The sequence below is a fragment of the Austrofundulus limnaeus genome, unplaced genomic scaffold, assembly GCF_001266775.1.
Source record: "Austrofundulus limnaeus strain Quisiro unplaced genomic scaffold, Austrofundulus_limnaeus-1.0 Scaffold758, whole genome shotgun sequence".
Taxonomy (NCBI): domain Eukaryota; kingdom Metazoa; phylum Chordata; class Actinopteri; order Cyprinodontiformes; family Rivulidae; genus Austrofundulus; species Austrofundulus limnaeus.
Window position 1 is genome coordinate 45,627 of NW_013953160.1, and position 11,398 is coordinate 57,024.

The 11,398-nt window shown below is 39.7% G+C and overlaps 3 protein-coding genes across 3 annotated transcripts in view; 2 read left to right on the plus strand and 1 right to left on the minus strand.

The window, feature by feature from the left end:
- The window catches only part of epoa (erythropoietin a), a 12,919-nt gene extending 7,328 nt beyond the window's left edge, over positions 1-5,591 (plus strand). The window contains exon 5 of the mRNA XM_014028412.1: positions 3,753-5,591. Within this exon, the coding sequence (XP_013883866.1) occupies positions 3,753-3,905 (153 nt within the window). The 3' untranslated portion in view covers positions 3,906-5,591. The remainder of the gene's footprint in view (positions 1-3,752) is intronic.
- Positions 5,592-6,875: 1,284 nt separating this feature from the next.
- Positions 6,876-9,574, minus strand: pop7 (POP7 homolog, ribonuclease P/MRP subunit; the record flags this gene model as incomplete). The annotated part of the gene is given in 2 exon segments (XM_014028413.1): positions 6,876-7,668; positions 9,483-9,574. A coding segment is annotated over 1 exon segment (456 nt). The 3' UTR covers positions 6,876-7,206.
- A 419-nt stretch (positions 9,575-9,993) lies between these two features.
- ufsp1 (UFM1-specific peptidase 1) lies at positions 9,994-11,107 on the plus strand. The gene has a single exon (XM_014028407.1). It carries the CDS (start codon positions 10,345-10,347, stop codon positions 11,101-11,103), a length of 759 nt encoding a protein of 252 aa, XP_013883861.1. The 5' UTR covers positions 9,994-10,344; the 3' UTR covers positions 11,104-11,107.
- Positions 11,108-11,398: the final 291 nt, after the last annotated feature.

Sequence of the window (11,398 nt, forward strand, 5' to 3'; positions counted from 1 at the left end):
AACTAATTTTATTATCTTTTTTTGTCTGTTAATGAATGAAGTTTTCTACAGTAAGACTTGTCCCACTTCACCAGACATTTTCGGGGTTTTGTTGGTTTTTTTTTCCTTTGTTTTGTTTCGTTTTGGTTTATGATTTGATTTCTTTGTATGTATGGATCACTTGGGTTGTTACCGACATCTGGTGAAAATTTCATGTCATTAGCTCCTCTAGTAATATATTTACTGAGAAAAATGTTGACGTGTTCAATACTTATTTTACCCGCTGTATTGCATCTTTTACCTGACTGTCTTTTTTATATCCTTACTGTCTCAATGTTGTTTTATGTTCTAAATAAACAGAACAGAAACATGAGACAGTAACCCTCTTTAATGTTGGTGAACACCGAGTCGTCTTTGACATTTCTAACCAGCGACTTGTAATCCCACTTCAGCTCCACCACTTGTTGATGTCACACAGAGTTCACCTTCTTGGATCCTACTCGAACTTTCTGCGCTTCTGTTTGCACGGAAGGATGTTTGGGGCCATCCAGCTTCTTTGCCGAGTCAGAGATGTTGGTTTGGAGCCAAGTTTTAGCCAAAACAAAAACACAGCAGTCTCTATTAATGTGTTATCGCAGCCAGAAATAATCCACAATCTGCAGATTACTTCCCATAGTCAGAGGGCATCTCAGGTCTCAATAGAGGAAATATTAACTGACTATGACGGATGTCTACACTCTTATTTTCAGTTCTATCGTTTTTATTGTATTGTGACGTAGTACAGTGTTGTAGTAAAAAATCAACCTCGCTTATAAAGTTTCATTCAAATTAGGTCATTTTTCTAAAGATTTTTCTGAGGAAATTAAGGTGTTTGGCTTTTAGTATCTGTCTATTTTCATCCAGACTAGCTTAGTAAGGAAGACATTTACCTCTGTCTTACAATGTTTCAATTATTGTTGAGGTTCTGCACCTATAAAATGTATTAATTGGTTGTTTCAAAATAAAAGCTGAGCAGGCGTTTGACACCAATAAATACCAAACACCAGCTATTTAGGCGGGTCTTCCACCTTAACGTTTTCTTTGGGGATATCAGGAGGAAGAAAAAGAAAAGACACAAGAAGTTGAGCGTTTCATGTTTGTGTCTGACGGCATCAAAGTTGTATTTATTTTATGAATCTGAATGGTCTAGAGTTCACGTGGAAACCAAACCATGTCTGTGTACTACATATTGAACAAGAGTGTGAAAGGTTAGGGCAGAGGGTAAAATCTGATTTTCCGAACCATACAGGGGGATCTGATCAGGGTCAGCGTGGTAAGGAAATAGCTGACAGGACAGTCAAGAGTGCGGAAAGATTGTGAAGTGGAATTTACAAACCATGAGAGCTCCACTAGAGTGTGCGAGGCTTAGAGGCTGCAACCAGAAAAAAATTCACACGAGTTTGTGTGGCAATGGGAAGAACGTCAGAAGTGGAGACTGGACACTTCTGCAGAAATGACCACTGAAACAATAAATTGGTCAAGTTTGAGGCAGAAGCTCAGGTCTATAATACAGTTTATTCAAATCTCACCTCAAGTGTACAAAAACACACAACAGACTCCACCCTGGTCCAAGTTTTGCTGTTGGACAGATGGACTCATTTGGTTCCAGATGGTCTACAGTAGAGTTCATTGTCAATGATGCAGAAACCATCAACCTTCTTTGTTCTGTGTTGAAATGAAGTGTTGGTATTCTGTTTCTTTTTAAACATTATGCTGTGCAGCATCTCTGTTTAGGTCTCATATGTCCAGAGGACATTGTCCCAGAAGTCTTGTGGTACATTCAGATGGGACTTCCCAAGCCTACGTGGTGATGCCATGTTGTTCAAGAATCTTAACTTTACCCGAGGGGCAGTTTGTTGCAGTCAGTAGACATAAAAACCCTTATTGTTAAAAAATAAAAAGCATTTTTCCTTGCAGTCCTTCCAAACAAACCAGACCCATTCAGTCTCAGTAATTTTCCTGCTATGAACTTTTACAGTAGCATGATGAGACCTGTTGAGTCTGAGATGGGGTTGTTGCAATTAGGGTGACTGTGAGCAACAGTATGGTTTCATGCCAAGACAAATTGCCATAGATACAATCTTTACTTTGAGGATGCAGATGGAGAAGCACAGAGAAGACTGAGTCTCCTACAGTTGGACATGTAGGAGGACAGCAGGACAATGGTGAGATGTATGACAGATACCGGCTGTGTCCAAATTCAGGGGCTGCATACCCTGACAGCCGAATTTGTCGGCCACTTACATCACAGTGCTGCGATGGAGGCTGTCCAAATTCGAAGACTCCTCCAATGCGGCCAACAAATATGTCCTCCCTTTTCCCCGATTTAAGGGACGGGTCCTATGGATCCTTCTCGGCCTATCCTATCCCATAATGCATTGTGGGCCAAACCGGAGAAATTTTTTCTGCACATAATGGCAGATAAAGCGAGAGAAAGGAGTACAGTTTTAAATAAAAACCTGGCAGAATAAAAATTAAAAGTTTCAAGCGGTTGTGTTGTTAATGTTTTTATCATTTCTATAGACATGTTTTTTATATTACTCTTGTCAGAAATCAAACGAGCTGGTATAGTGAAATAAACATGCACCTACAATGGCTCCCTTAGTTCTTCAAATATTACCTTTAAGCTAGCTAATTTTTTGTTTTATATTTATAATACTAATATATTAATATTTTGCTAATTTCAATCTAATTTTGCTTCTGTTTAGTGTCGTCACAGTTGTTAGACGACATGGCGTACGCCGGAGTAAGGATGGGAGGCTAGATGTCCAAATTCATAGCCATTTTTTTCCTGTCTTCGTGGTCTACCGTGGACCTGGCCCAATAAGACCGGGTAGGCCGGGTATATCAAAGGACCCAACCTCTGAATTTGGACACAGCCATAGACTGACCAACAGATGAGGACAGACCGTTATCTTTGTGGATTACAATGTTTGCAGATGACACTCTGATCTGTGGTGAGAAGAGGTGGAAGAGAATTTGAAGAGGTGGAGGTATGCACTTGAAATAAGAGGAATGAAAGTCAGCTGTAGTGTGACAGAGTAAGTGTGTGAATGAGAGAGAGGCTGGTGGAACAGTGAAACTACAAGACGCAGAGGCCACAAAGGTGCAGAGAGGGAATAGCTGATATATAAAGGTCTAATCGTTGTACAATCCAACTTTGGAGTTAATCTGCAAGGACAAATTATCCTGGGAGCTCTGACAGCTGTCCTAAATGTTTTTACTTTGTGAATTAACCTTTCTTCTGTACAACGATGGACTCTGAATTGTTTGGAAATTATCTTTAACCCTTTCCAGGTTGATAAGTAGCACCAGGGTCTTTTCCTCTGCGGTTTTGTACACTTGAGGTCAGATCAGGACAATGTTAGATTCTGGCAATAACCAGATGATTTATTTTATGCTTTGATAAGTAAACCCTGAATCTGAAAGAGGGTGGACTTCTTAATAGAAAACAGTCATATTTTATTTCAGTTTCTAAAAAGAGAATAGTGGTGCCTTCTTGGGTAATTGCTCTTGAGCAATCGAGGGATATCATGAGACATGCTTTTAGACTGTAGTCCTTTCATGACGATGCCGTAGGTACTGATACCACTGCGCAAGCTTGTTCTTCGATTGCATGTTGTGATAACACAACCTTTGAAATGAGTCCAGTTCGAGCCGAGCTCTAGTAGTTAAACTGAATGAACTGCCTGTATGTGGACTCGTACGTAATGTTTCCTTGTATTCTGTTCCAGGAATATACTCCACCAGCCAGTGCAGCGGGACTCCCGGGAACGTGGCGGGTGTCCTCGGCAGCAGAGCTGCTCCAAGTTCACGTAAACTTCCTGCGAGGGAAAGTGCGCCTGCTGCTCTTGGACGCGCAGGCTTGTCGGCAAGACGTCAGCTGATCGGCCGACCGGCCTTCTAAACCAGGCAAAAGTAACTCGTGTTTCCTAAGGCACGTGGAGGAACTTGACTTTGTTCAGCAGCTGGATGCAGTGTGGGAAGAGTCTCTGTGTATAGGGGAGCGATCTAAAAGGAAAAGACACTTCCAGGAAATGCTACAGATGGACAGGAGATGACAGCACCTTGGAATGTAGACGCGTCTCGTGGACATGTTGAAGCACATACTGACCAGAACGATGCCTTTGAGAAGCACCGCTCCAATAGCTGTTCTACAGGCACTCTCTTGCACTTTCTGTGAGGACGTACTCGTATGAATGACTCGACGTTGGACGTTTCACTGCGTGTTCTGTTTTCAAGGGGTTTGACCCCCCACACTCATTTCTGTAGAGAGAAAGAAAATACAGATTGCACCTGAAAACTGGAGGACTACGAGGCAGAACGAGGGTTTTCACTCTAAACGCCTTTTATCATTTTTCAACCATGCCTCTTAGAAATAATATTCTTGTCTTTTGGAACTGGTCAGTGTAGTATTCTATTATTTTTAATATATGTAATAGCTATTTATACAGATTTTCTACTTTCAGGCTCTAGTCTTTAGCTATAGATCCTCAATTAAATGTTCACTTTTTGTACCACTGAACATTTTGCACACATGCAAAGATATTCTCATGATTTGCAAAGTCAAGCTGCTCCTCCTTTTTTATATATAAATATATATATAAATTTAAAGGACATCTGTGTTACACTTACTCCAAGAACAGAAGCCAAAAGCTCTATTAGTTTCATTCGTAGTGTGAGAGCAAGAAGTCCCTGTGGAGGGTCACATGGGAATGATGAGCCTGTTATCTTTGTTTCAGTTTCTGTCTAGCCCCAACACTCATCCCGTCTCTGCACACTGATAGCCAGACCGCCTGGAAAATTTACAATTAACATCCTGTGGAGCCGTGATTGCAAAAAGATTTCCAGAACCTGACGCTCGCTTTGTTTTTTTTCCCTTCCTCCGCTGTTTGTCAAACAGAAAACAGGCAATCTTCTCATCCTGGGAACTTCGGGGCTAATTTGAAAAAAAAAAGATGCTCTGCTCTTTTACGTTCATTAAGAGTTGTTGTCTTCCGTATTTTTATGTTTTGTTGCGCAAGTGCAAGATGTTTTTGAGGATGTTGGTCTGTTTTCTTTCCTGTTTTTTGTATCGTTTTGTTCCATTGCTGCAAAAATCCACTATTTAAATACAAAAATACTGTGCTTGGATAAAGAAAGGATAGAAGGAAACAACAACGGGAAGTTTGTTCATTTTTTTATCTCTGTCGCTAAGAGCAGTCGAATTAAAAAACAAACATCCACTGAGAACAAACAATTAATTCATGCTGCACAAGTTTTACAGTCATCCAGCCTTGTTTTCATGTCTTGTTTACAGAAATTAAATTCAAGGAAATGCACAAGCTAAAATCTGAAGAAGTTGGAATGGAGTGTGGGGTGTAAACCAGAATGTAAATCTCATAAATTCAAAATTTTTCATGGTGGAACACAGTGAAAATAGCAAAAGTTGAAGCTAAAACTGGCATTAAAACAAGTCTGATCTGTTCAGTACATCAACACCTCATCCACAGATCCTGGTTATTTATTTGGGAATATTAGCTGCAGTAAAACTACAGCTTATTATTGTAAAAATAAAATGAATATTGATCTCAGATTCCTGGTCCATAGTGATATTTTTCATTTGAATTTAATTCCAGATTCTTATCAATACTAAAATTTGATACTAGTCAAACAGCTAGTTTTAGATATATTCAGGACCATCTTGTTTTCTTTAACCCACTCTGCTGCTACTTTTAATACATTATTTATAATAGTTTCTAATTCTTTTGTAGTAAATGCTAACGTATATGGTTGAATCATCTGCATACATGCAGACATGTTAGCTTTATTTAATACATATGGCAAATCATTTGTGAAAATATTGAATAATAATGGACCAAGACACCACCCTTGGGGTACTCCACATGTTGTGATTCTGGTTTCAGTATAACTGCCATTAAAGAACACCATTTTTATCCTATTTCACAGATTAAGATCAATTTAGTACAGATTGCTCAAAGCCATGAGATTTGCATTAATAAATGGTCAACTATATCAAAAGCAGCCAAGAAGTCCAGAAATACAACACCGACCATATATTTCTTTTCAATCTTGCAAGCCCAATCAACGGACATGCAAGTCACTACCATTGCTGTGGAGTGAGCTTTTCAGTATGCATGTTGGTTGATTAGAGCTCAATCATGCAAAGACACCTTATTTGAGCCACCCAGAAATGCTGCAGTCTTCTCTGGATCAAATTTACTAAAAACCACAAAGGTCACATCATCTGTACCACAGAGAGGGACCATGAGACCCGTCATCAGCACACTGATCAAAAGCCTGCCTCGCTGATGGTATGGGGGTGCATTAATGTCTTTAAATGTGAAAAAATGCACATCTGGGAGAAGAGTTTGCTTCACAGCAGTAAATTTAAACCTGCTGAACTTTTGAGTTGTTGCTGCCAGATCATCCAAAACTGGTGTATTCCCAAAACACAATTAATTAGATGAAATATTTTATGTTTACTGTGTTCAATTGTGAATAAAATATAGGAGTATGAAATTAGCATTCTGATTTTATTTCCATTTTAAAACTGATCCAACTTCTTTGGAATTGTGGTCGTTGATTCAAGCATTTTTTCCCCCTCTTTGAAATCAAAAACAATCTTCAACCACATCAGTTTTGACCAAATAAACACCAACAAACCTTCAAGATTCCAACAAACAAATATAATTGTTTATGTGATAACCCATATCTGAACCCTTCACTGTAAACAGTCTGAGATGACTTGGTGGGTGAAAGCTGCCACTGACGTCTGCCTGCAGAGATAACATCTAGGTTTAATTACTGGGGCTGAATAACGCCCTCTAGTGGATGTTTGAAGCAACAGCACCCACTTTAAAGAAGATTTATCTGTTTATTTCTTGTATTTAGAACATGCAAAATAACAAGTAGAACAAATACGCACATCACCAAATGTTAGATGTTCAAGTTTCACCTGATAAACAACAACACAACTCATTGAAAAGTCAACAAAAGCTTCCCACAAGGGAGGACTTCAGAATAGTTCACTAGTGAACACAAATAAATTCAAAAGCTTCATTATGAAGTCTCGACATGCTGTGATCATGGGTATCTACATAAACCTTTTTTTTCCCCTTTTTGGTCTATAGGTTTAAAATAAACACAAGGAGAACTTGTGATTTCCACAGGAAGCACTGGTTTAGGTCACTGAGGGTCCGGGTAGAAAACTTTGATATGAATGGCTGAATTGTTACGAGTACGGGTCATGGGCTCCCCGGCCTCATCGGGATCTTCAGGCTCCAGGTCGTCCACGAGCTCCACCGTGGAGGTGTTGGCAGCCAGCTGCAGCGCTCCCTGACTGCTGGCCTGCAGCTGGAGGGCGATGTTGATGGCCCGGTTTATAGCGAGGCCCAGGCCGTGCACGCAGATCTCCCTGTGACCGCCGCCGTCCAGCAGCTTCTGGCAGCGCGCCAGCTGAGCCCGGAAATCGGTTTTCATGTTGACGTAGACGTCGTTCCGCCTCTTCGGAAGCTTCCGGGGGAGGCGCTTCCTCAGGGTGTACTCCACTGGATCCATCTCCACAGCTGGGGAGGTGGACTCGGTGTGCGCCGGGTGGGTCTGCGGAACGGTGGACATCCCAGGGTTTCGTGGCTCTGTCATGTTTCTCTGCAGAAATACAATAAAGGTCCAGTTAGAAAGCTGCTGGGAAAAGCAAATAAAACTAGACATGGGTTTTTACGATGTAAAAACAAGTGTGCATTGCCACGTAGCATGTCATTGCCTGCCGCAATGGACTTGCAGAATGAACTTTGACCAAGTTCAAATGTGTTTTCTATACCAGCTTGTGCCTGTCACGTCAGCAGGTGTTTAGAATTAAGGTAACTGTGTAACAATATGAAGTTTGAAGAGATTTTTTCTTAAAGTTGCATTAGCCAGGTTTTGAACCCTGATCTCCCACATGAAAGTCCATGACATAGACCATTAGACCAATGGAGTTGTGGCTGAAGGAGGTGGCAGGGGTTGGTTTGTATGTGTGCAGAAAGAGGCCACATTGCCAATACAATTATTGACACTAAACTGCATAATATTACAACAATAGAGCAGTATTAAGACAATATTATAGTAAAACATCAAAATACAATCATATTAGTACTGTAAACACTGAACTATTGAGATTAAATATTAAAAAACTATGGTGCAGTACCAAGTTGAGTACAGCTGGAGGCAGTATTGGACCATTACAAGGCCCCATTGACTACCATTTTATGAATTTGGAATAAAGTTTCAACGTTAATATTTCAAAAACTACAAGTTGTACAGGCACCAAAAGGCATAGCAATCATTTGACACAGGACCTTTACAGATAGAAATTACAATGGCAGCTGTAGGACAATGTAGGCAGGAGCATTGGACTTTCAGAATGAACTTCGACCAAGTTCAAATGTGTTTTCTATACCAACTTGTTCCTGTCACATCAGCAGGTGTTTGTAATTAAGGTAATTGGGTGACAATATGAAGTTTGAAGAGATTTTTGTTAAAGTAGCAGTAGCTGGATTTGAACCCTGATCTCACGCATGAAAGCCCACAGTGCTCATCATGAGACTATAGGAGATGTGGCAGAGGACAATCCCAGGGATTAGATTGTATGTATACAGAAAAAGTTTACCTTGTCAATGCAATTATTGACACTTAAGTGCAATATATTACAGCAATAGGACAACATAAATACAGTATTACAGTAAAACATCAAAATACAATCATATTAATATTGTAATCACTGAACTACTGAGTTTAAATATTATGAAACTAAGGTGCAGTACCATAATGTGTAGATGCAGCAGGGGGCAGTATTGCAATATACAAGGCTCCATTGACTGCCATTATAATTTATTAAACATTGATATTTCAAAAACTATAAGTTTTACAGGCACCAAAAGGCATAGCCATCATTTGGCACAGGGGCTTTACAGATATAAATTACAATGGCAGCTCTACGACAAAGTATGCAGGAGGAGAAGCATGGCAAAGTTGAGATGACTTGGATGGGAAACGAATCACAATAGTGTGCACTGAAAACATTGTGATTTATTATATAAAAATACACATTTCTTACCTACTGTTTTATTTTTAAATGCTTAAAAATCAATTGGACAAAAAAATCCCAAAAAGAATCTTCACAGTAAATGCTAAGTAAACAAAATCACAGGTTTGTTTTTATTTAGGGCACAAAAACAGCTACACGACAAAAATATTATTTTATTATTTTGGTAATTTTTCATGGGAAACTTAAACCACCAGCAGAATATGACGAGAATGAGGAGCCTCATGATTCTGCAGCCGATGTTTACATCGTTTCATGCTAGCAGCAATGCTAATGTTGGAACCGAAAATTAATAAATATCTAATTCGTGGCTGATTAAATGCAGACAGAGAAAAGCGTCATAACAGTTCCTCCTCCATCCATATACAAACACAATTACCTTCAGAAAGCAGATTAAAATCCCGAAAATTGCTTCAATTCGAAGCTGACATGTTTTCTCTCCACGGAGATCCAAACAGGAAATGGTTTCGGCTGCTAGGTGTTGTGCCAGAAAATGTACATCCACGGTAAAGAGAGCTCGCATCAACAAATCGAATTTCAAGGTAATTTATATTATTACGACAAAATAACAATCAAAACGGATTTATAAACATACATTTTGTTATATTTATTAAAATCACCATTCAATAATATTTTATTTATATGTAATCAGGGCGCCTGTTGTGGCATGCTTGGAATGTCAGGACCCCATGCATGATTTATATTCTATCTCTTAGAATAAAAGTAATAAACTTTTTAAAGATTTGGATTACGCGAAATAATTTTAAAGTGTGGTTAGGTGACTGACATTTAAAAAAAATCTGTTTAGATTATTGCACAATCCAAGGTGAAGGCAGTGTGAACTTTGGAGCTATAACTAATGCCTGTTTAAAAATAAAACGGTGTGCATTTTAGCCTAGTTTGCCTCCATATTAATTATAACAAATAACTTTGTTCTTTTAGTCACTAAACACAAACGTTATGTCGTCACTTTTAAGCTTCATTCATTAATTTATTTACTTATTTTTGTTAACCCGAGCGTTTTGAAATACACTTCCTGTGGCGGCGGTACGTTTTCTCAAAATAGTCACGTTTTTCAATCCTGCACAGAAAGTGTTACATTAAAATGGTGACGTTCACTCTAAAGCGGAACCTTTTTTGCGTAAGGGAATGTTGTTCCTGTTACACTTGAGGACTACCGGATAAGCAGAACTGATCTTTGGGAATTAATTATTTTAGAAGAAGTTAAAGAGTGTTGAAGAATGGATGAAAACACAGCAGCAGCAGCAGCAGCAGTGCCTGAGGAACACATTGACTGGGGTTTCAGTGGAGCAGAGAAGGGGACTCCTCAGAAGACTGATGTCTTATTAAAAAATGTTCACTCTGGTCTTCCTGATCCAGTTTCACATCCTGTAAAAAGCTCACAGATAAAAGGAGATTATCTTTACTTCCACTACGGCTGTGATGGACAAGATGACAGAGGCTGGGGGTGTGGATACCGGACCATCCAAACCATGGCCTCCTGGATTTACTACAACTGCTCCTCGGTTAAGAACCAGAACAAACTGGCACCAAGTCTTCTGGAAGTCCAACAAGCCCTGGTTTCCATGGGGGATAAGCCAGGCTCTTTCTCCGGCTCCAGGGAGTGGATAGGAACATTTGAAGCCTCCCTGGTTCTGGACTGGTTCTACGACGTGCCCTGTAAGGTGGTGCATGTTCGAGGTGGAGGGGCCGAGCTGGAGCAGGTGGCAGTGGAGGAGCTTCACCAACACTTTGAAAAGCATGGGTCTCCTGTCATGATGGGGGGAGACAGGGACAACTCCTCTAAGGCTGTGTTGGGGGTTTGCACCGGGGACAGGGGGAGCTACTTACTGGTTGTTGATCCTCACTACTTTGGATGCAAACTGGAGAAAGCAGAGCTGCAGAGGAGAGGGTGGGTGGCGTGGAAACAGGTGTCATCTCTGGATCAGTCTTCATTTTATAATCTGTGTTTGCCTCAGACTAATAAAAGGAGAATTTAATAAACACATCTTTGTTTTAGTGTCAAATAAACTCAATTTCGTGATAGTGAGATAAAACAGTCAAAAATCTGTTTTGGTATTTAAAAAAAACATTAAAAATTACTATGATGGAGCGTTATAATATTGTCTAAAGTGTGTTGTTGTAATTTTGTTTGTTGAATTACTTTCGCCGTATGCTGATGGTGAACTTTTGAGTTGGTTGATTTTATTTTGTGAGTAGGGGCAGATATTGTAAGTTTATATTTATTTCTGCTCCTTTTCATTCATGACTTCTTTTTAACTTAGTTTTGCTTTC